This window comes from Lithobates pipiens, unplaced genomic scaffold (assembly GCF_037356315.1).
Source record: "Lithobates pipiens isolate NorthernLeopardFrog02 unplaced genomic scaffold, aLitPip1_a1.2 Scaffold_8, whole genome shotgun sequence".
NCBI classification, from domain to species: Eukaryota; Metazoa; Chordata; class Amphibia; order Anura; family Ranidae; genus Lithobates; species Lithobates pipiens.
Window position 1 is genome coordinate 531,433,675 of NW_027507903.1, and position 26,108 is coordinate 531,459,782.

At 43.9% G+C, this 26,108-nt stretch overlaps 1 protein-coding gene across 1 annotated transcript in view; it reads left to right on the plus strand.

Annotated features, from left to right (window-relative positions):
• CIAO1 (cytosolic iron-sulfur assembly component 1) overlaps positions 1 to 26,108 on the plus strand; it is a 44,122-nt gene that overhangs the window by 8,027 nt on the left and 9,987 nt on the right. The window contains exons 2-5 of the mRNA XM_077469532.1: positions 1,379 to 1,529; positions 3,357 to 3,505; positions 3,603 to 3,714; positions 13,565 to 13,653. Of these exons, the coding sequence (XP_077325658.1) occupies positions 1,391 to 1,529; positions 3,357 to 3,505; positions 3,603 to 3,714; positions 13,565 to 13,653 (489 nt within the window). The 5' untranslated portion in view covers positions 1,379 to 1,390. The remainder of the gene's footprint in view (positions 1 to 1,378; positions 1,530 to 3,356; positions 3,506 to 3,602; positions 3,715 to 13,564; positions 13,654 to 26,108) is intronic.

The window sequence follows — 26,108 nt, forward strand, 5'->3', positions numbered from 1 at the left end:
TGCAGCAATTCTTTAAAGGAGCAATTAGACTTAGACCACAGAGGAAACCTAGATTCCCCAAGTGGATTTACCGCTGGTTCTCGTCTTCTTTTCACAACTGGACTGAACACTTTCAATCAAAGAATTGTCCCTAATGACATCTTTTTTGGTAGCCATATCTTCAGCAAAAGGAGTCTCTGGGTTTCAGTCTTTAGGATCAAAGGATCCTTTCCTCACATTTTTTCCTGACAGAGTGGTCCTAGTGCCAATACTGGGGTCGAATCCAAAGGTTACCTCAGTCTTCCACGAAATTCAGGATATTACTCTTCCTACCTTTAATTCGGCTGGGAGTCAGGATCTTCATCCTCTCGACATGGGAATTATTCTGAAACGATACTTGGAGGCAACAGCTTCTTTCCGGCAATCGGATTATCTTTTTGTTCTTTTTCACTGTAAAAACAAAGGCCTTTGGGCTTTGGTCAGATCCATCGCCACGTGGGTGGTTCAGGCGATCCAGTGGGCTTTTAAAGAGAAGGGCTTGGCTCCTCCTGAGGCGGTTACGGCACATTCCACAAGAAGTCTCTCTACTTCTTGGGCAGCTTCACGTCATGTGGCTCCTGAGTTTATCTGCAAGGCTGCCTCTTGGTCATCCATTCATACATTCATGGCTCACTATTGTGTCGAACCTACCAGTTTATCTTCCATTGATTTTGGTTTAAAGGTGCTGTCGGTTGACAGTGTTACATACATTTTTGTTCAGCATTTTTGCCCTCCCGAGTGTGTTTGGCGAGTTATTTCCCACACGTTGCTGCCATGGAGTCTGTCAGGAAAACGGAAAATTCCTATCAAAATACTTACCGTAATTTTCCTTTCCTGATGGACTCCATGGCAGCAGGAGTTCCCTCCCAAAATGGCTGGAGTAGGCTAGTTACCGAACACGGCCATGGGCAGGGAGCAAAGATTTATGGGAGTGGTGTCCTATAGGGTAGTGGAGGCGGGACTTAACCCACACGTTGCTGCCATGGAGTCCATCAGGAAAGGAAAATTACGGTAAGTATTTTGATAGGAATTTTCCGTTTTCACTCAACTCTGCACTAAAACCCAGGACCTGGGGTGCAGGAAAATGGCAGCAGGTGCTCTGGACTGATGAGTGAAAATCTGAAATATTTGGCTGTAGCAGGAGGCAGTTCACTTGCTGGAGAGTGGCACAATAATGAGTGTCTGTCTGTTTATTTACTTTTCATTTTGTTAATAAACTATTAACACTTCTATTTTTTACAGCATTTTTTTCCACGCCTGCCCAAAACTTTTGCACAGTACTGTATATCATAGTAATAAATATTTATAAAGAGGCAAAATATTAGTCATGTGTTATACAGCGCCACCTTACCTTTCACAGGTGGGATTTAGGATGAAGGACACACTGACCCTGCTGGCTCGAGTTACAGCTCACCCCGACTCCCGCTGCTGGTTCCTAGCATGGAATCCATCTGGAACTCTCCTGGCTTCCTGTGGTGGGGATAAAATTATCCGTATCTGGGGCAAAGAAGGTGCGTTTATTTGTTTTATCTATGAATAATGGAAGTATATTATACTAAGTGAAAATAAACTCTTCTATTTTATAAATGTCAGCAACTTCAGTTTGTTTTAAAATGTACCTATTATTGAAAACATTTTATGGTCTAGTCAGCTGCAAAATGATATAAGGTATTATTTCCTTTATCCTCCCAGAAAACAGCTGTGGCCTTATTCAATTTATAGTCCAGAAAGGAACTTTAGATTACTGACAACATGGTATACAGTGCATCCGGAAAGTATTCACAGCGCTTCGTTTTTTCAACATTTTATGTTACAGCCTTATTCCAAAATGGATTAGATTCATTATTTTCCTCAAAATTCTGCAAAGAATACCCCATAATGACAACGTGAAAGAAGTTTGTTTAAAATCTTTGCAAATGTATTAAAAAAAAAAAAAAAAATCATAAAAAAAAATTCAGCGCCTGAAAAAACCGGCCCCTTTCACTCCAGTGTGAAAGCCCGAGGGGTTTTCACACTGGAGCGGTGCGAAAGCAGGATGGTAAAAAAAAGTCCTGCTAGCCGCATCTTTGGTGCGGGGAAAGGAGCGGTGTATTCACCGCTCCTACCCATTGAAATCAATGGGACAGCACGGCTATACTGCCGGCAAAGCGCCGCTTTGCGGGCTGTTTTGACCCTTTTTCTGCCGCTAGCGGGGGTTAAAACCACCCCGCTAGCGGCCTCTAAAATGACAGTAAGGGGCCCCCTTTTCCACCATCGGGTTGTTACAGGGGGGGGCATCTAGAGTTGGGCCTGGGAGGTGGTGACTGCCGTAATTTGGGCTACAACTTTGCAGCTTAACAGGTGGGGGGCCACTCTCACGGCCGGTGGCCCGAAAATTTAGGCTGCGGCTTTTCAGCCTACCGCATGGGCAGCGGCTGAAAAATTTTCCACCTACTGGCTGGAGGAGGTCAGAGAATTCAGGCCGCGGCTTTGCGGCCTACCAGGTGGGGGGCTGCTCTCGTGGACGGTGGTCGAAAATTTAGGCAACGGCTTTGCGGCCTACTGCACTCACAGCCTGCGGCCTCACGGACAGACCAAGAAAGGGGCTGTCTGCTGCTTCGGTGACCTTTTTCTGGATGGATCAGACATATGATGACTCTGGGCTATTCTGTCAGGAATCGGGTTTCTACTTTCTCTGTTACGGCTCATTCTTCTCGGGTGCCTAGTGCGTCTTGGGCCGTCTGTCTTCAGGCATTCATGGTGCATTTTTTCACAATTTGCATCTTCAATCTTTTTGGCCACAAGCTTTTTGCAGGCTGCTGTTAAGAGGGTCCAATCCCTCTTGAAGGGGTATCATTCAGGTTGGGGTTTCAGCTTGTCCTGAGTGAAGCTCCTGTTACCTGGTTGGCTTTTGTGTTAGCCTTGGGATTTTTTGCTGTCCCACCCCTCATGTTCAGCACTGCTTTGGGGCGTCCCTACCGTTCATTGACAGACACAGCACCCACCCCTCTATGGAGTTTTTTGATACTTCTATTACTGCTTGCTACTAAACTGAATACCTAGAGCAGGGAGGGGGTTAAATACTGATGGAGGACAGTCCATAGGCGTAGCCAGGGGTTGTTTTTTTGTTTTTTTTTGTTCTGCCTAGTCCTACTCCTGCGGAGATTATATAACCCTACCGTTCTGAATAAAGAAGCCTGTGTCTGTCAATGAACTCAGAGAAACGGATTTCATGGTAAGTAAAAAATCCTATTTTATTTTAAAGTTCTGTTTTTTTATTTTTATTTTATTTTTTGTTCTTGTGTTTTTTTTTGTTTTGTTTTTTCCCTACACAAATCATTTTGCTTTTTGTTGTACAGATGGTAACTGGGTATGCAAATCAGTCCTTGGTGATGGGCACCAGCGCACTGTAAGAAAAGTGTCATGGTCACCATGTGGTAACTACCTTGCGTCTGCCAGTTTTGATGCCACCACCTGCATCTGGATAAAGAAGAAAGAGGAATTTGAGGTGGGCAACAATTGTGGGTTAAACAAAAGGTTTATTTAAGTATCTGATTAAAATGATTGTTGCTCGGTTTAAATCTTCCTTACTTTACCCATTCTAGGTTGTTACAACCCTTGAGGGGCATGAAAATGAGGTCAAATCTGTGGCTTGGGCACCTTCAGGAAATCTTCTGGCCACATGTAGCCGTGACAAGAGTGTCTGGGTGTGGGAAGGTGAGCGTGTTTGACCCGTAGGGTTAGTCAGTAATTTATTTGCTGATGAATGCAACCTGTTAATGTGGTGACAAAAATGTGCTCAAAGAATATTAGCAAAGTGTGTTGATTCTTTGAAGGCTTAGTTCAAATATTAAACCAGAACTCCAGGCAGAACATTTATTAGCTGGCAGTATTGGTGCTGTCATACTTTAGTGCAATGTGCTGCTTGTTTCTATCCCCACTGTGAGAAATCCAAGGTGCATTTGAATCTTGGCTCGAATCCCTCTGACCTCTGTTTTTGGTAAGACCGGTGGCTGCTATGCTTTGTATCTCCCTGGCCACCGTTCTTGTCTCTGCCCTGCTGTAGTTCTTTACAGTAACCAAAGCTGTAATTACATCCCTGCTCACTGTAGTGGGTGCACTCGTAGTGCTAGACTCCTGATCTGAGCCGCCCACTGTGCATAGCAAATACAGCCCTCCGCTTCAACTCCACCCTCCACCTCTGTCCCCTCCAGTTCTCTGCCTCTCAGGATAACAGATACTGCTATTAGCGCTAACTCCGCCCTCCACTCCTCCTCTAGTTCACGCTGACTAATTTCCTGCATTTCCCTTTGCATTGTGGGAAATGTAGTCCCCATTCCCTGCTCGGATGTGATGTAGAGCAAGAGAGTCCTCCTCCCGGCACCAGGAGCGAGCACGTTTTTCCCTAAGGAAATATGACATCACTGGGGCTAAAGCTCATAGATTACAAAAAAGTAAGGCACTGTCATTTAAACTGTAAGCAGTTCTAGAGAACTTAGCCCTGGTTCAAACCAGTGCAGCTTTTAAATCGTGCAAATTCAAAAGCTGCACATCAGTGAGATTTGCACTGCCAATTTCATTGCGGCTTGTGACTTCATTTAACAGAAGTCTATGCAAGTCGCAATCAAATCAGTAAAAAGTAGTGCAGGAACTGTTGTCATAATTGCTGCACCATGAGTCGCGGTGATCTGAATGGTTCCATTGCCGGAAATGGGGTGTGGATGGTCATGTGATTTGGAACTGTCAAATCGCATGCCAAGTAGCACTGCTGTGAACGGGGGCTTAGGGAGAGGATCAGAAATCGCAAAAATAGATCCTGGAGTTCTGTTTTAAAATGTAGTATTAGTTTGCTGGCTTTCGCAGTGTAAAGCTTCAGAAGTACGTTGAGTTGATGTAACTCTGTGGCTGCACCAGACATGCAGCCATCTTTAAGGTATCACATGTTGTTGTGCTTTTGATGATGGTTTTGCATGCACAAATATTTAGTCAACATGGCCGTGTAGACAGCAATATGTGCTCCAGTTTTTTATTTTATCATTAAGACGGTTCATTAAAGATGGCTATATAAGTATGGTGCAGTACAATATAAGTAAAAGGTCCCACAGGTATAGCAATTTATATATACAGTATGTTGTCTTTTGTAGTCATCTGCATGATTTGAAGAAACTGTGTAGCTGGCATTTTGTGCAACCATATTTATCAGAAGTAAATGTAATCATGTTCTGAAGGGCTGTATTTATGGCCTACATATTAATTAACACTTAATAAAAACTATTTTACTGTAGGATACCAAGTAAGGGCTCCTTCAGGCTGGGTCCACACACATGCGAATTGGATGCAGGTTTCCATACATCCATTTCACATGACAGGATAGTGTGCCTGGCTCTCTTCACGCCTCTCTGGGGTGGCTGCGGAGCGGATTGTGGGGGGGGGGGGGGGGGTCCTGTGCATCTTTGGCTCAATTTCAGGTCAAGATTCTGGCCTATTTTGTCCCTGAAACGAGGAACAGGGACACACTGAACCCCTGCTGCAGGCCACATCCGTTTCAATTGTGAAACCATCCTTAGACTTAGGATTTGGGGAGGTCTTAAAAAATGCACAGTTCAATTGGGTATACTGCATATCCTCTGTTCTTTGTATTATGTAGGTGTTATGTGTTCCATGCTGTGTATTGTTTGCACACATGCTCTGTGTTTTGTATGCATTGTACTTAGTGTGGTGTATGTGCTATGTGTTTTGCATATTCCTTTCTCTGTATACTCCGCTCTTTGAGCAGTATATTTAGTGTGCTGTAAATGGATATACCCCACCCCCTTCACTTGTTTGGAGTGAGATCATTGCAGAGTCAGTGGACTCCACTAAGGACACGGGCAGACTGGAATCCTCTTATACATAGAGTATTTATTACCAAAGTGCAAAGCGTATATTAGCAAATGAAAGTCACAGTTACTGTGTAACTGACGATTGTATGCATATATGCGGCCTCCCAGAAGTGGGTCTTTATCCGCGGGGGGCCACATATATATGCCAATGTGTTTGTGTTGAATGGAGAAAAAGATGCATTGGGGTTTATTTACTAAAGCTGCAGAGTGCAAAATTAGGCTAATTTCTGTATAGAAACAAACCTCTTCCAGGTTTTTGGTTTCTATGCAGAAGTTAGTCTGATTTTGCACTCTCCAGCTTTAGAAAAATAAACCCCATTGTATATACACTTTTCTCCTACAGCAAGAAGAAAAACCAAAGAAAAGTGTGTGGGAAAAGAATAAAGAAAGCAAAATCTCTAGATCAGGGTTTGGGTTTGATATAGATCAGTTTCAGAGTTTTAGGCTAGGTTCACAATGCTGCAAGAACACAAAAGATAGGATGGCTGCATACTGGATCCTCGCAAAAACTGCGTTATTCCTGTACAAAATCCATAAACCAGTGCTGATAAGGCAGAGGAGGGAAAAGATAGGTAGACGTGTTTTACACGATAGTTTGTGCTTTATCAATACGACAAAACAATTCTCTCTCTCTCTCTCTCTCTCTCTCCTCCTTCTCTCTCTCTCTCTCTCCTCCTTCTCTCTCTCTCTCTCTCTCCTCCTTCTCTCTCTCTCTCTCTCCTCCTTCTCTCTCTCTCTCTCTCTCTCTCTCTCTCTCTCTCTCTCTCTCTCTCTCTCTCTCTCTCTCATGGTGAAAAAGGTGCGCACAATCAATTAACTGCAACCATTATCTCAAGCTTCAAACCTATATGCAAAATTGTGGAGAATATATGCACAAAAGAATATGTATATGTTTTAAAAAAAAAAAAGGACCTGCTTTACCATTTGGCTATAAAAATGTGTCCAATCCCACTCGGTTCAAAACGTTGGGAGTTCTAGTCTGTAAACTGATGATCCATAATAATTCTCATTTACACAGAATTTCAAAACGGTCCCCCTCTTTTGGGTGTCAATACTTTCGCTATGGCCTGTGTCTGTAGTAGGAATGTATCTCCATCATGAGCCTCATTTAAGTGCTTTGCAACATTAGTGGTATGTTTATCATAAACATGATCCTGCAACCTGTCCCCTAGTCTTCTTATGGTACATCCAACATATTGAATTCCACATGTAATTAAACGATGTACCTGGTGTTGCAATTTAAGAAAGTTCTGATGCCAAAATTACTATCACTAATGTTAGATCAAAACTGATCCACCCCCGATCATACGAGGGCAACATGCGCAAATATTGGCCCCACATTTGTAATTGCCTACAAAATCTAACCTTGCTTTTTTGGTATTACATGAGCTAAAATAGCTAGGTGATGAGGCATTACTCAGAGTGGGTGCCCGATGGGACACAGTTTTAAAGCGGAGGTCTACCCTAAAGTGGACCTTCCGCTCATCGGAACCCTCCCCCCCTCCGGTGCCACAATCGGCACCTTTCAGGGGGGAGGGGGGTGCAGTTACCTGGATTATCCAGGTAACTGCACCCACTTCCGGGATAGCTCTCTGCGGAAAGGGGCGTAACTTACGCCCCTTTCCGCACGTGCCCCGCTGCCTGCTGGGAAACACACAGATCCCAGAGGCAGCGGGGAGCGTCCTTTTTGCGCAGCGCGATATGCGCAGTAGGGAACCGGGAAATGAAGCCGAAAGGCTCCATTTCCTGATTCCCATACCCAAGATGGCGGCGGCAGGACCCGACAGGCGACCTAGGGATCGGCTTCGGGTGCCGACATCGCGGGCGCGCTGGACAGGTAAGTGTCACTATTTTAAAAGTCAGCAGCTGCAGTATTTGTAGCTGCTGGCTTTTAAAAAAAAAAAAAAAAAAACGCGGAGTCCCGGTGGACTCCCGCTTTAAATCCTTTAGACAAAATTGTAGCATAAGTCTCATCGTTCAAAATAGAAATGTGTAATTCCATTATCCTCATCTTTCTGAATTCAAGACTATGGAGTAGAGAATATAGGGGCTCCTACAGCTGCCTGTCTTCTCTTTTTATCTTGTAACAGGGCTCTCCTCTGAATTGTATCCACAGTATGTACTGCCCAATAAACCATGCCTCTACTGTACCCATGTGAAAAGAACCTGTCGCTCATATCCCTTTTTTCTTTGTTAAAATCCACATCCTCGCTACCAGCATGAAGAAGTGTATTTCCTGACAGGGGTTTCCTATACAAGCTAGATGTAATCCTGTCATCTCTGAGAGGGAGACATCTAAGAAAGAGATGGATTTGCTGCTCATCTGTCCAGTGAACCAAAAGCTCCTCCAAGCTATTAATGTCACCTAAACAGATGAACAGCAAATCATCTATGTACTGATGGTACAACTTTATGCTTCAGCGGGAAGGATTACTAACTCCAAAGATGTGGACCCTCTTGCACCATCCCATGTAGAAATTGGCGAGAGAGGGTGAAAAACTCCCATAGCAGCTCTGCATCTTTAGAGGTAGAAAACATCATCAAAGGAGAAAAAATTGTGGGTCAATAGGTAATCCAAACATTCCAAAATATACTCCTTATGGACTGCATGATCCAAAAATAAATTGACTGCTCTGTGACCTAAAGCATGGGGTATATAGGAATAAAGGCTGGAAACGTCACACACAATCTACCTGTCCTCATGTTCCCATGTAACGCTATCCACAATTTTCAAAAGTTTTGTGTCTCTCCAGATAACTAGGAAGATTCTTAACTATGGGTTGCAGCTGACAGTCTACCAAAAGCCAAGTTGCTCATTCAAGGACCCAATCCCGGCTGCTATGGGGTGCCCAGTCAGTCACACTGCTGTGATCTGATATGACTGATTTTCCATGCAACTAAAAAAACTCCATCTGTGGGAGGGCAGCTGCATGGTCATAAACCTTAGATCTGCCATCGGCAGCTCCTCAGACCTTTTGATTGGTCAGATCATTTCTGTCAACACCCTCCTCATGGACCAGACAAGAGGGGCTATATCAGCAGTCAGTAGCTTTCTTTTAACATCAAACAAGGAACATAAGCTAAGATCTATGAGAGCAACTGACCCATCTTATGCTCATTGATTGGTCTCTGCTGAAAGCACAGAACCATGCGTCTGTTAACCACTTGCCGACCAACCACAGTACATATACCTGTATGTCGTTTCCTGTAATATAGTGTGGGCAGCATGCCCACGGGTCCGGCGGACTCAGTGTCCACCGGTAACCCACGATTGCGCCATAGAGGCAGTACGAGTATCTGTAAACAAGGTTCTGACAGGAGAAAACGCTGAGATCTGCTGTTCCTAGAGATCAGGAATAGTGATCTGTGTTGTCCCAGTAAGTACATCCCCCACACAGTTTGAACACACCCAGGGAACACAGTTAACCCCTTGATTGCCCCTAGTATTAGCTCCTTCCCTGCCAGTGTCATTAATACATTGATCAGTGCATATTTTATTTTTTTAGCGCTGTAATGTCACTGGTCCCCAAAAAGTGTCATTTGGGTTCAGAATTGTCCACAGTTATGTCGCAGTCCCGTTAAAAATTGCAAATCGCTGCCATTATCAAAAAAGGACCAAGGGAAAAGTCTGTTTTGTAATGCTGACAAAACTAAAATCAAGTCCCAAGGGTTTAGGGGTTACTTAACCAGAGATTAAGCCGAGTTACCCCCTGAATAAAGTTATAAACCTAAGAATGTGAAGCAAGTGGTCATTGAAATAATACCATAAGGCTGAGACCTGTCCTTAGCACTCAAGGCCAGCTTTATTTCTCACCCCCATCTGCAGAAAAAAAAAAATCAAGGACTTTACCTAGACTTATTTCCTGGGGTGCAGCTCCTGGTTTCACACTAGGAGACATATGTTTCCCAGACTCCATAATATATAACCATGGAGGCTGACTCTGCATAAACCAAGGTAGAAAAACACCGAACCTGACAGCTCACACTTCTTCAGAGTGTGGGCCTCAATAGCTAAACCATTAAATTTATCGTTTGTAAGGTAAGATGGAACTTTGGACCTTGCGAGAGAAGGTCTGGCCGTGAAGGTATGGTCCATGGCTTCCCTACTGCCATCGCTATGATCTCTGCATACCAAGATTTCCTGGACCCTGCTGGGGGTCACAAGAATCAACAACTTCCGTTCCTGCTTGATCCTGTGAAGAAGTTGTGGATGCAGCCAGAATAGGGGGGAATGCACAAATCACTGAAAACCGATTCCACGGGAATAGCAAGGCATCTGTTCTGCATGCTAGCGGATCCCTTGTTCTTGACACAAAATTGGCAATCTTTTTTGTTGATCCTGGACGCAAACAGATCTGTCTGGGATCCCTCATCCTTGACATATTGACAGGAAGATATCGGTTGAAGGAACCATTCCCTCAGGAAAAACTGCTGGCGACTCAAGTAGCCCGGCTGATAATTTTCTATTCCTAGAATGAAAACTGCTGATAGGCAATGTACATTGTTTTCTTTCCAAGATAGGATAAGATTCACCCTTCTCTGGGCCGCACAACTTCTTCTGCCCCCTTGGTAAATAAAGGCCATTGCTGTGGTAAAAAATAATTGATTCCTAGCAGGACAATACCTTAAACTGAACATTCAGGCCCTCCGAACCAAGTGTTCTACCTGAATTTTTAAAATGTTAATGGGCAAGACCATTTCTGATCTAGGCCACTTCTCCTGGACAGCTGCCTCTTTCAGGACTGTCCCCCGACTGAAACAAAAAAGGTTGTCATATGTTGATACTGTTTCCCAGGTAACTGAAAGAAGGATTTTCCCCTTCGCATATTTTTGGATGTTAACCATAAACTGAGGCTCCAGCGAACTCAGCCTATGGCACCTGGTATTTCCAGGTGGTCTTCCATCTGGGTTCTAACCAGGCCCGACCCTGCTTAGCTTCCAAGATCGAGCACTATCAGGATGATGTGGCCGTAAGCTTTGGAGTCGGACACATTGGGAATATAGAGCTTGAATTCTCTGTTTCAAGCCAATAGGATACTGCTTTGCAGCAGTCTAGAATGAGATTGAGCATAAAGAATTGGTTCGAATGAAGCCATTATCTTTCCTGACAACCTCACGGAAAGTTGAATAGGAGAAAAAACATTTTGCTTCGACTACCTAGATCAGTCCTTTATGGTGCTGATCTTAGCCTGGGGTACGAATACCCTTTTCTGGGTGTACCTATGATCAGACTGAAGTATTTTCTTCATGTTTTAAAGAAGATTCCTCCTAGGTTGAGAATCCGACTTAGATATTCCAGGTAGTCAAATGTGGTGACCATACTTTTGGTCTAAGTGGGCTACCGACTGGTCTAACAAGAACCAATCGACTAGGTAAACCATATTGGGCCCTCAGTCTGGATCGAAAAGGAGCCAGAACCTTGTACTTGAGGTGTAGCAGCTGGATCGGAAAGCAGAGCTATACACTGAAAAAAAAGATTTTCCACTTTAGAAGAAAATATTACTAGTGAGCGAGGAAATGGGCATATGGAGATGAACATCTTCATGCAAAAAGGGAGAGATTATATTCAGCAATGGAATTTTAGATTTTTGTGATCTAGAATATCCATTTGGATTTAACCAAATTCCAATCTCTGCTCTTACATGGGGGGCCACCATAAACACTTTTTGCCAACAGATGGACCGATGCTAGAGAGATTTTTTTTCTCTGGATCCTTAGGAACGTTTGATCTGAGAAAACGAGGAGACGGAAACTCTTGGAACTCCAGTATGTACATTGGAGCTGTTGAGAAAGTCCTCCATTCGTCTTGACATTCCTTCTGCCAGATCCCTGAGAACTGTAGAAGAATTCTCATTATTGAGCAAGCGGGGGCACCTCCTCATAAGGAGTCTACAGTATCTTGTAGGCTTCCTCCCTCAATACCTCTTTTGTCCCTGGGGTTAATCCTGAGGATTACCCTTTGAACCTGATGGCGGAGGCTGTTGTGACTGCCTGGAGGCTGATGCCCCTGGCACAGAAGAAGAGCTTTGAAATAAAAAACACATTTACTTCACGCAAAAGGATGTCTTTCTTTTGCTAGAAATTCTTTGGATATATCCAAAATATCCTGAGAAAGGAATATACCGCAAAAGGGAAGACTAGCCAGGAGCTTCTTGCATGATGCTTAGCGAAGGCGCAGTCTGTCATAGCAACTATTGCAAACATAAAGCTTCCTCCTGGACCTGCTGAGCAGGATAACCTTAAACACCTGTTTAAACTGGTTTCTCAACGATTAACCAGTAACTGTCAGCGCAGGCACTCAACCAGCCAGAGAAAAGGTGTTTTTTTTTTTTTTTTGTTTTTTGTTTTTTTAATAGGAATTCCAACTTTATCCATTGGATCCCTAAGTATTTGAATAATGTCTGCCGGACAAGTCAAACTTACTCACAAAGGATATAGTAGCATTAATTGCTGGTATACCCCGCTTAGTGAATTTTCTCTACCATAGGATAAAGTGTGAAAGGCTACTTCTAACTTCTGATTTATTCGTGGGGGGTGTTAAAATTTTATACAGAAAGATACGTCATTGCTATGTCAGTCTAATTGGTACATCTTATTGGTTACAATACAAGAGAAATGAAGAAACTTGATGCTTGAAGTTTGGTTGAAGCTGGTTCCCTTATCTCAAATGCATTCTTCTAATGTGCGGGATGTAGGGTATAGACACCATCTTTAACTCCGAACAGAGAAGTCAATCTGTATACTACATAATAAGTAAGGAACATGTATACACATAAGAAAAGACATTTTCTGATTATCATTATGTACATTAGATTCCTTAACAGTTTCTTCGGACACAAGGCTCGGGTACCATTCAGTTTGGCCAAAAAGACACATTGAATGGATCCGGCTACATGGCTAGCCCCAGCAAGGATTGCTCCAGTGGAGCTCAGGACAGCACATCTTCACTCGTGGCCACCTTAGACACTGGCAAAAAAACAGATATGCCCAGTAGTGGGAGGGGTTATGTAGGGAGTGCACTATTTATCTTAGGGCGTGCCAGTGTCCATCACCTGAAGGTGACTACTATGACTGTCCCGTAATGTACGATAAGAAAGACATCAATTTTGTTTGGGTACAATGTCGCATGAATGCACAATTGTCAGTAAAAGTGACGCATCGCAAAAAATGGCCTGTTCATTAAGGGGGTAAATGCTTCAGGGATTGAAGTGGTTAAAGCAGCTTTAAGCCCAAAAACAAACGTTTTATTATATTGTGGCTTATCAATTGTTAGATGTGATGGCTGTATTAGTTTCCTTTTTATGCTTTCTTTGTTCTATTTTCATCTGGTGAACCAGCCAGAAAGTCTATTGTTTTTCAAAAGCAATAGCTCTCCTGCAGAATATATTGGTTTACATGGATAAGACAAACCACTTAAGACTGGCAGGGGTGATTATAATCGGCTTTTATTTATTCATGCAAAACCTTTATCCCAAAAGGTGAAATAAAACTTTGGTACTGATTATAAAATGTGAGGTGGGGCTTGGCTTTAGTTTGTTAGTGTATCTAAATATCCTAAAACATTTAACACTGCCCTCAACCCAGAATGAAAATGCTGCCTCCTGCACTCATTCCTCCAGAGTTGTCAGATGAATTGATTTCAACTCTTATGTATGTTGATCTTAAACTTTTTGTGTTTACTCCAGTGGATGAAGAAGAGGAATATGAATGTGTCAGTGTTCTTAATTCGCACACACAGGATGTGAAGCATGTGGTGTGGCACCCCCATCAGGAGGTGAGTGATAAAGTCTAAGGCAGGGGTAAGGAACCTTTTTGGCTAAGGGAGCCATGAACGCCACATATTTTAAAATGCCTATCTCATTTCTTGAGGTGCTAAAATGGCAGGGCAGTACAAACCCCCCCCCCCCCCCAAATGACCCCATTTTGGAAAGTAGACACCCCAAGGAAACTGCTGATGGGTATGTTGAGCCCATTGAATATTTATTTTTTTTGTCCTAAGGGATTGAATAATGACAAAAAAAATAAAAAATTTACAAAAAGTTGTCACTAAATGATATATTGCTCACACATGCCATAGTTATATGTGGAACTGCACCCCAAAATATATTCCGCTACTTCTCCCGAGTACGGAGATACCACATGTGTGGGACTTTTTGGGAGTCTAGTCGCGCACGGCACCCCGAAAACCAATCACCACCTTCAGGATTTCTAAGGGTGCAAATTTTTTTTTTTTTTTTCACATTTTTTTATTTTTTTTTTAAATATATATTTATTGAGAAAAAGGTTTTTGTACAACAGACAGATTTGTACATTTCGATACAAATAATCAAAATTGACAATGTAACAGTAACAAAGAAAACCGCCGCAGGCGGGGTATAAAACGTTAACAGTTTAATACAGCATGTCAAAAGGGTAAGGGGGAAAGGACACACCACGAATCTGCCAAGTAGGATATGTAAATAGACCAAAAGATGTATTGATATTTGCGGGGGGGACGTGGAGTATGAATCCCCAGTTCAAACCCGAGAAAAACATTTCCGAGAATAAAAGGCCATAAATTAAGGTGTCGTCTCAGGGTTGAACGTGGAATTGTCCCACCTGTCCCATATTTTAGAAAACTTAGGTAGAGAGTCTTGTACCAGTGCAGTCATACGTTCCATCCTGCGTATGTACGCAATGGCAGAAATTAGCTGCGGCTGAGACGGAGGGGAGGGGGACAGCCAAAGAGCCGGGATCACTCTCTTGGCAGCTAGGAGAATATAGGCTGTCAGCTTCTTGGCGGGCTTGGAGAGCTCCGCGATAGGTAGGCCTAACAAATAGTGTTTAGGGTCTAACGGGATATCTACCTCTAAAACAGATTGTAGTAGAGTTTGGACCATAGACCAAAAAGGTATAATCAAAGGGCAGCTCCAAAAAATATGGTAATGGGTGCCCTCATCTCTGAGGCATCTCCAACACAGTTTAGATATGGAATGATCATATTTATGCAACATTTCAGGGGTCTTATACCAAAACATTAGTATCTTATAGGCCGTCTCTCTCTGCTCCACACATCTGGAGACTTTGGAAGTAGAAGTCCAAATGTCCTGCCATTGAGAAATGGTTAGGGGGGATGGTAAAATTGTAGCCCATCTCCTCATGTAGAGATGTGTTTTTGATTTCACCCCTCACTACCTATCACAGTTTCGAAGGCCATAAAATGCCAAAATAGCACAAACCCCCCAAAATGACCCCATTTTGGAAAGTAGACACCCCAAGCTATTTACTGAGAGGCATGTTGAGTCCATGGAATATTTTATATTTTGCCACAAGTTGCGGGAATATTACAAACTTTTTTTTTTTTTGCACAAAGTTGTCACTAAATGATATATTGCTCACACATGCTATGGGCACTTGTGAAATGACACCCCAAAATACATTCTGCTGCTTCTCCTGAGTACAGGGATACCACATATGTGGGACTTTTTGGGAGCCTAGCCGCGTACGGGACCCCGAAATCCAAGCACCGCCTTCAGGATTTCTAAGGGCATAATTTTTTTATTTTACTCCTCACTACCTATCACTACCTATCACAGTTTTGACGGCCATAAAATGCCAAGATGGCACAAAACCCCCCCAAATGACCCCATTTTGGAAAGTAGACACCCCAAGCTATTTGCTGAGGGCCATGTTGAGACCATTGAATATTTTTTTTTTTTGTTCCAAGGGATTGAATAATGACAAAAAATAAAAATATTAATTTTTTTACAAAAAGTTGTCACTAAATTATATATTGCTCACACATGCCATGGTTATATGTGGAATTGCACCCCAAAATACATTTTGCTGCTTCTCCTGAGTACGGGGATACCACATGTGTGGGACTTTTTGGGAGCCTAGCTGCGTACGGGGCCCCAAAAACCAATCGCCACCTTCTGGATTTCTAAGGGCGCAATTTTTTTATTTCACTCCTCACTACCTATTACAGTTTCGAAGGCCATAAAATGCCAAAATAGCACAACCCCCCCCCCCCCCAAATTACCCCATTTTGGAAAGTAGACACCCCAAGCTATTTACTGAGTCATGTTGTCTGAACGAAAAAAAAGAGATTGATCGGTGGGTATGCCCACCATTAGATACCTCCCTTCATCCACCCACTTCTAATGGACATACATGCACCATTTATATATGCCGAAGCATGGGGGCATCCTCCCGCAAAAAAGTTATGCCGCGTACATACGTTCAAACTTTTCCATGGGCAAGCCCTCCGTCGGAATTTTGACCGTATGTACGCGGCATTAGGAGCAAAATCGCTCCTCCACCCCTTATGCCCCCATGCTTCGGCATATATGCTCTTTTTTAACTGTGGTGGTGAAATCACCTCCTACAGCACTGGAGTCACAGCTTTATGTATCGTGGGAGCAAACGCTGTTGCTGTCAAGATAAATAAATCCGCGCTGCAGCTGAATGGCTTACCTGCTAAGCAAATTATGGTTAACGTTAAAACAAAGTAACATCACAGGAAAACCTTACCATACCATACCTGCAAAGCAAATGCCAAAAAAAACAGTAAAAAAAATTTTTTTTTTTAACACAACCTGTGCCTAAAATATATATATGCCGAAGCATGGGGGCATCCTCCCGCAAAAAAGTTATGCCGCGTACATACGTTCAAACTTTTCCACGGGCAAGCCCTCCGTCGGAATTTTGACCGTATGTACGCGGCATTAGGAGCAAAATCGCTCCTCCACCCCTTATTCCCCCATGCTTCGGCATATATGCTCTTTTTTAACTGTGGTGGTGAAATCACCTCCTACAGCACTGGAGTCGCGGCTTTATGTATCGTGGGAGCAAACGCTGTTGCTGTCAAGATAAATAAATCCACGCTGCAGCTGAATGGCGTACCTGAAAACATGAAAAATGGTTAACAATAACACAGTAAACAGTAAAGTATAAAAAATTAGAGAGAAGAGAGAGAGAGAGAGAGAGAACAATAAAACGACAACTATTTTTGGTTTTTATATTTTATATTTTTTTGGTTTTTTTTATTTAACTTTTTTTTATTTTATTTTTTTTATACACTTTTTTTTGAACTGTAAACTGTAACGGTTCGGGTCTCTCAAAATGCGATGGCATCTTGGGAGACTCTGTGTTAGTGTGCCTAGCCTGTGAAATGCTGTACCCTACGCTAATACTTCACTAGTGTGTGGTAGCGTTCAAAACACTCACCCTGACAAAGACCAGGATTGCCAGGACAGCGTGGACAATAAGAATGGGTGTCACGCCTAAATCCGCGCTTGGTACAGACACGACATCTTTTTTGGGGGGTTCGTTAGGTAGGGGTACTCGGGAGGACATAAGAATAATGCCTCTCATGCAGCCGGCTTACTGCATTTGGTTGGGAATGGTGAGGTGCAGAACCCTCTGGATACAGAAGCTCTGTGACAACCTCTCTTTGGAAGAAAAGAAAGGTTAATGTCCCGCCTGAAGTTTTGTATAGCACAAAAGCATTCAGCAAAGCCAATTGAAATAAGTAAGCAGACACTTTTTTGTACCAGCGTCTGGCCTTACGGGAAGCTAGATACGGTGCCAACATCTGGTCATTGAGGTCCACCCCTCCCATATTTTTGTTATATTCGTGGACACAGAGGGGTTTCTCCACAATACTAGTCGCCGTAGAAATTTGGACCGTCGTGTCTGCATGAAGGGAGGTAAGAACGAAAACATTCTTATTATCCCTCCACTTCATAGCGAGCAAATTATTACACCGATAGCAGGCTCTCTCCCCCAGCCTAAGACGGGAATCTACAAGCCGCTGGGGAAAGCCCCGGCGATTAGGTCGCACGGTGCCACATGCTCCAATCTGATGATCAAATAAATGACTAAACAGTGGCACGCTGGTGTAATAGTTGTCCACGTACAAGTGGTACCCCTTTCCGAATAAGGGTGACACCAATTTCCACACTATCTTGCCAGCGCTTCCTATGTAATCAGGGCAGTTCTCCGGCTCTACGTAACTATCTTTACCCTCATAAACCATAAAGCTCCATGCATAGCCTGTGGCCCTGTCACAGCACTTATAGAGCTTGACCCCGTATCTGGTACGCTTGTTGGGAATGTACTGTTTGAATGACAAGCGACCAGTAAACTTAACCAGGGACTCATCAACGCAGACAACTTTTTGGGGAGTAAACAAGTCTGCAAAACGTTGGTTGAAGTGGTTTATGAGGGGCCGAATTTTGTAGAGCCGATCGTATTCAGGGTCTCCACGTGGACGACAAAGTTCATTGTCACTGAAGTGCAAGAACCGCAAGATCTGCTCGTATCGTTTCCTGGACATGGAGTTAGAGAACACGGGCATGTGGTCAGCCGGATGCGTGGACCAATAAGCCCGCATCCGCATGAATTTATGTGTGCCCATGTTGAGGGAAAGGCCCAGAAACGTCTTAAATTCGGAAACCGTAACTGGTTTCCAATCTCTGGCAAGAGACGGCAACTGGGGATTAGTGGCGATGTGTTGACCAGCATATAAATTGGTTTGGTCCACAATAGATCTATAGAGTTCTTCCGTGAAATACAGAGAATAAAAATCAAGTGGCGTAAAATCATCTGTATCCACCTGAATACCGGGTTGGGCAGTGAATGGGGGAAGTACTGGTGCTGCAGAAGTGGTGGGCACCCAATCAGGATTGGCGAATTCTGCAGGAAGGGCACTATGGGAACGATGGGCCTGTCTTCGTCTTCTTCTTGGTGGCAGCGGGACACTACTTGTGCTTGCCACCTCGCCAGCTTGAACTGCACTTATGGGACTCGCCACGTCACCACGTGATACTGCAGTGCTGGATGTACGTCCAGGGTGTACTAGGCCGCCAAAAGGATGAGCGGCGCTAGTACTGGCTCTATACTCCATACGAGGGACTTGCGGTTCCTGCACCTCAACAACATCAGAAAATCGGGGTCGGGTACGCCTGACGTTAGCAGGGACCTCTTCTTCGTCGTCAGAGCTATCTGACATGGAGGCGCTGTCCTCTACAGGTTCGTATTCTGAGCCTGAATCTGACAGATCAGTGTCCTCCTCTTCACTATCTGTCATGCTCAGAAACGTGTAGGCCTCTTCACTAGTGTACCTTCGCTTTGCCAATTTGGGCTCTAAATTTAGGGGTACAGTAGTGAGACTCACAGGTAAAAAAGCACCTAGCCTGTCAGCGACTGTATAAAACGCTACAAAAAAAAACTGTTAGCGATGGCAGGGATCAGGCCTGACTCTGTGAACGCTGCAGTTATGTGTGTTGTGTTTTGTAAGTGGCAGTGATCGATCGATACTGCACTTGGGTGGGCTGGGCTGGGCTGGGCAGAGGGGGAAAAACGCAGGTGCTAGCAGGTATCTGGATTGATCCTGCTAACAATGCGTTTTTTTAGAACCCTAAATTGCTGGGCACGCTAGTATAGATCTGATCAGATATTGATCTGTTCTGATACTATACCACTAAGGGAGGTGTATGCTTTGTGCGTGGGTGTTAGCGGTACTGGCACTAACCTAGCACTGCCTGGGGCGACGCAGACCCTTTCTGACCCTAAAACCAAATTTATATCACCCGCCGGGTGATCAGGGGGTTAAACCTTTATTAGGTAATAAATGGCGGGTGCCCTGATGCTATAAAAAGCGAACTACCTAACCAGCGTCGCCCGTAACACTTATACGGTGATCACTGGTGAAAGGGTTAACTAAGGGCAATCAGGGGTTAAAACCTTTATTGGGTATTTATATGGGGGTACCTGAAGCTTTATAAAAACCTGACGGGGAACCTAAATAACTAAATAACTAACTGGCTAACCAGCGTCACCAGTGACACTTATGCAGCGATCGCTGGTGAAAGGGTTAACTCTAGGGGCAATCAAAGGGTTAAAACCTTTATTAGGTTATATATCGGGGTACCTAACGCTATAAAAACCTGGCGTTGAACCTAAAAAAAAAACTAGCTTCCTAGCGGGACCAGTGACACTATTGCAGCGATCAGAAAAACGATCGCTTAGTGACACTGGTAAAAGGGGGTGAAAGGGTTAACTGGGAGGGCAATCAAGGGGTTAAACCTTTATTAGGGGGGGTAGGGGGCTACCCTGGACCTAAAGGGGCCTAACACTAGCTGCCCTGACACTTTTTACAGTCACAACTGACACTAAATGTAGTGATCAATAAATAAATGAAAAATGCATTAGTGACACTGTGACTGGGGGGGGGGGGGGCCGATCGGGGGGTGACTGGGGTGAAATGTGTGCCTATGTTTACCTATGTGTCAGTGGACTGTTGGTGCACTTACTTGTATGTCTTCACTCCTCGCTGTCCGGTTCAAAAAGACCGCCACGTGGAGTGTGACATCACTTCCTCCTCCTGTGTTTACATTTTCACAGGGGAGGAAGTTCGTCACTGGCCAGGAGCGATCGAGAGGGGATGGCCAGAAACCAACGGCCATCCCCTCATCGCGGATCGCTCCGGCACCGAAAGGGACCGCCGTATCCAGCGGGAGGGGGGTCCGATCGGAACCCCCACCCGCTGGAAGGCAGGCATGTCCATCTACGTGCTTGTGCCTGCCTGTGCCATTCTGATGACGTATAATGGCAATACGGCGGTCCTTAAGTGGTTAATGCAGTGGGCACCTGATCCCCTTTATATGTCTGAAATTGTATAACTAGAGGGAAGAGAAGGGGGTGGGGAGGATGGAGCGGGGGATTTTTCAACGGTGCAAATTTGTAATATAGTACTACCAAAATATATTAAAAATTCATATAATTTTATTCAAATATGTTAAAAATAAATAAGTACACATTAATATATAGTACAATAGTGTACAGAAGACAATGAGTACATAGCTATTAGATTTTAGGGATCCCAAGAGTAAATGTTGATGAAATGATCGCACTTCTTCCCAACATGTTTCGCAGTGAGCTTCTTCAGGGGAATGTGCAGCTAGCAATAAAGAAGATATTTTATAATATTTGAAAAACAACATACTGTAAAATACATGTCATAGTATATTAAGAAAACATTATTTTTTGCAAAAACACAAATTAACCCAGTGTGCATGGTCTAACACGGCGGCGCTTACCCTGATCAACAACTACACCGCAACCCCGGAACCGGCAAAAGATGAAAAGAAATTGTTTGAGCACAGCAAGCCAAACCAGAGGCCCCCCGGCCCAATGGAGGACACAGATGGGGGTAAGTCAGCGCTAAAAAAATTAGTAAAATAAATAAAGAAAAATGAATAAAATAGCACTTGAACATTTTTATATGTGTAAAAGAATAAATAAAATGTAAAACATAATGATCATTATATTGCCCTCAATTATATGAGGGAATTGGGGCATAAGCCTCCATATTATAATAGTTAATTATAAGTACTAGATGAAGACAAAATTTAGCAATATAGAAATCTGCGTTGGACTGGTATTAGCAAACAATATGTAAGTTGAATAGTGACTATACATTAAGACTGAGAAATAAAAACTTGAATTAAATAAATAAAAACTTTTTACCTTCAAATAAATGAGGACTAGAGTGTTATTAAATGTATCAATATAGGTGCACGATATGGAAGGTCACAGCAAGTTTAACCGAATAGATACACCGCTATTACAAGCTAGTGAGTGCGGGACTATTGCTGCCCCTGAGTGACTGTGTTACCTATGGACAAGTAAGATAGATATAGGTCAGAGTGTGCCAATAAGAAACAATAAAGTGTATCAGAAGAAATGAATAACATATGAATTACCGGAGAATGAGGATCTGACGGTGCAGCAGTGTACATGTCATGCCTCTGGCTGATTTATCCCTGAACAGCGCTGCTTTTAACTCCCCCATCCATCGAGCCGGCGTCTTACATCACCGGCTCGATGCGGACACAATGGGGAGGGCAATGCGCATGTGTGGAGCCCATGGCGCCGACGCATGAACTACACTTCCCATAATTCCGCGATGCTGACTGATATTCCCGTACACTGGTATGTGGGGACATACGGACACCCAGGGTGCCCCGTGGGTAGATTACCCTAGGGGTGCCCGTATTTGGGTGGGTTTATGACTGTGTTTCCCCTCTGGGTTAGGAGCCTATTTGTTTGCCGACCTGTCTGCACCTGTGTCGGCTCCCCCTTCGGGGTGGAGATTCGACACTGTCCTGCCTCCATCGCCAGCAATTGCTGGCAACCATCAAGCTGATTAGAATATCAGTCAGCATCGCAGAATTATGGGAAGTGTAGTTCATGCGTCGGCGCCATGGGCTCCGCACATGCGCATTGCCCTCCCCATTGTGTCCGCATCGAGCCGGTGACGTAAGATGCCGGCTCGATGGATGGGGGAGTTAAAAGCAGCGCTGTTCAGGGATAAATCAGCCAGAGACATGACATGTACACTGCTGCACCGTCGGATCCTCATTCTCCGGTAATTCATATGTTATTCATTTCTTCTGATACACTTTATTGTTTCTTATTGGCACACTCTGACCTATAGCTATCTTACTTGTCCATAGGTAACACAGTCACTCAGGGGCGGCAGCAATAGTCCCGCACTCACTAGCTTGTAATAGCGGTGTATCTATTCGGTTAAACTTGCTGTGACCTTCCATATCGTGCACCTATATTGATACATTTATTAACACTCTAGTCCTCATTTATTTGAAGGTAAAAAGTTTTTATTTATTTAATTCAAGTTTTTATTTCTCAGTCTTAATGTATAGTCACTATTCAACTTAGATATTGTTTGCTAATACCAGTCCAACGCAGATTTCTATATTGCTAAATTTTGTCTTCATCTAGTACTTATAATTAACTATTATAATATGGAGGCTTATGCCCCAATTCCCTCATATAATTGAGGGCAATATAATGATCATTATGTATTAAATTTTATTTATTCTTTTACACAAAAAAAATGTTCAAGTGCTATTTTATTCATTTTTCTTTATTTATTTTACTCATTTTTTTTAGCGCTGACTTACCCCCATCTGTGTCCTCCATTGGGCCGGGGGGCCTCTGGTTTGGCTTGCTGTGCTCAAACAATTTCTTCATCTTTTGCCGGTTCCGGGGTTGCGGTGTAGTTGTTGATCAGGGTAAGCGCCGCCGTGTTAGACCATGCACACTGGGTTAATTTGTGTTTTTGCAAAAAATAATGTTTTCTTAATATACTATGACATGTATTTTACAGTATGTTGTTTTTCAAATATTATAAAATATCTTCTTTATTGCTAGCTGCACATTCCCCTGAAGAAGCTCATTGCGAAACATGTTGGGAAGAAGTGCGATCATTTCATCAACATTTACTCTTGGGATCCCTAAAATCTAATAGCTATGTACTCATTGTCTTCTGTACACTATTGTACTATATATTAATGTGTACTTATTTATTTTTAACATATTTGAATAAAACTATATGAATTTTTAATATATTTTGGTAGTACTATATTACAAATTTGCACCGTTGAAAAATCCCCCGCTCCATCCTCCCCTCCCCCTTCTCTTCCCTCTAGTTATACAATTAAAGTATAAATATATCCAGACCCTTTTTTGTATTCCGATTCTTGAGAACTGTCATAATCTCAAGCCAGTGTGGACATTGCTTTGTTGACATTCAGGGTGTCTGCAGTCTGCTTTCTACAGTGTACAGAGCAGAATGCCTTAGACCAGGACTGAGAGCAAGGAAGGGATTCCTTCTAGATGTGTTTTTTCCTATCCATCATTTACTGTATGAAATCACGGTTGGGAAATGGGCAGTGCTTAAAGGGGTTGTAAATCCTTGTGTTTTTTCACCTTAAGGCATCCTATGCATTAAGGTGAAATTTTTTTTGCTAGTGACCGGCCCCCCTGTTTTACTCACCTGAGCCCTGGAATTTCCCATGGCGGAGACGCACTCTTTCTCTGCCCAGGGTTCTCGGCTCTTGATTGGCTAGGTTAAAAGCAGGGCAGCCATTGGCTCCCGCTGCTGTCAATCAAATCCAATGACATGGCGCCAGGGATGCAAATGCTGGACTCGGGAGCCTGCCGGCAAGGTAACCTTCCGGGAGATCGCTTCTTCCAGGGGGTTATACAATGCGGGAAGGAGCTACCAGCGCCGCCGGGGGACCCCAGAAGAGGTTGATGGGGCCACACTGTGCAAAACGACCTGCACATTGGAGGTACGTATATAACATGTTTGTTTTATATATATATATATAAAAAAAAAGCCATGAAGCTTTACAATCACTTTAAAATTAAGCAGAGGCAACCCAAGCCTAGATAGACTAAGCCCTGCTGCCCACCCAGCCTCTTCACCTAGTACCACTAGATTCGGGAGGTTTCTCACAGTATTTGCCTTTACCGACACATGGAGACATAAATACCCACTACAGTCACATTTTTCCTGCTTCACCATGTCTCACATAGACTTCATCCTCCTAACCTCCTTGAAGCAGTCTTCAAAACCAGGGTACTCTGACCACTCCCCATATTTGATCTCACTGCGCCTGCCAGAACCCCCCCCCCCCCCCCCCCCCACGGTCCGCATCTGGAGGCCAAATAAATTTTGGCTTTCCACCCGATCCGATTTTGGACGCCAGCCAATCTGAGTGGGAACATGATTTCCTCACTAACGATGGCTCTGCCCCGGCCGGGACTAACTGGAAGGCTTTCAAAATACACGCTTGCATGATCTTATCCACACTTATCCACACTTATCAATAGACACAAAGCCACCTCTAAATTGCAGAGGACCGCCAAAACACCCTTGAACAGGTCTTTCAGTCTGACCCGACAGCTGCTAACGCCTTCCTTTTACGGATGCAGACCAGACTCACTGATCAACTACATTTTGAGGCCAAACAAGGCATGGTTTTCAGCAAACAACGTATCTTTGAACATGGTGAGTGAGCTGGCTCCACCTAGAAAACAAACCCCCAGTGGTGGTCTCCCTCCAGTCGGCATCTGGGGTCAGGATAACTGTTCCTGACCTTGTGGCTGAAGAGTTCAGGTCTTTTTACTCTGACCTGTACTCTACTTCCCACCACTCCCAAGACAAATTACTGGCATTTCTGCAAGACATCACTTTCCCTACACTTACTGCACCTCAAATTGCTCAGCTTGAACCACCCATCACCACGCACTGTATAGTGGAGGCCCTAGCACAACTCCCCACATCTAAGGCACCTGGCTCAGACAGTCTTCCCCTTGAGTTTTACAATCAATTTGGGGAGACCCTTATTCCTACACTACACACGCTGTATGCCCACATCTTTGACACAGTCACTCCCAGCATCCATGGGTGAAGCTCTCATTGTCCTAATACCCAAACCAGGCAAAGATCCACTGCTTCCTGAATCATACCGGCCCATCTTTCTCCTGCAATTAGAGCTCAAAATCCTAGCCCTGCGCCTCAATAAAGTAATCCTTAACGTCGTACAACCTGACCAGACTGCATTCATGCCCAACAAAAACGCAGCCTTTAACCTTAGGTGGCTCCATATGAACCTCCAATCCCAACCTATCAACGTAGGTTTCAGAGTAGTGGTCAGCCTGGACGCCGCTAAGGCGTTTGACTCTGTGGAGTGGAACTACCTATGGGAATGCCTCTGCAATTTCGGCTTTGGCCCGAAATTCATCAAGTGGCTTCAACTTCTCTACCAGGCCCCCACAGCACGCATCCAGGTCAATGGTAGAATTTCATCCTCCTTCAGCACGTGCCAGGGCTGTCCCATCTCACCCCTGCTGTAGCACCCCTTGCTATTGCATTCAGGAACCACCCAGATGTTAAAGGCCTCTGCTATGGACAGTTGACAGAGGTAGTAAGCCTGTACGCAGATGACATGCTTCTATATCTCGCTGACCCCTCACTTCAGGCAGCCCTACAACTTATTACAGACTTCAGGCCATTCTCTGGCCTCCAGATCAACTGGGCCAAGTCTCAAATTCTACCACTAGATTTAGGTGCCCTCACTGCTGACCAAGCTGCACTCCCCCTAGTCAGAGCGTGCACCATTAAATACCTGGGTGTGCACATCTCCTGATCCCTCCTAGACTATATAACCCTCAATATTGAACCCCTATACGCTACTAAAAACTAAGACGCAAACATGGTCCCGGCTCCCCCTTGAAGATGTGGGTTAAATTAAACTGGTTAAAATGATCCTCCTCCCCAAGCTACTTTACGTCTTTTGGCAGGTCCATCCACGCATATTTAAGTCCATAGAATCCATCCTCAATACGTTCATCTGGGGCTCCTCCCGACAT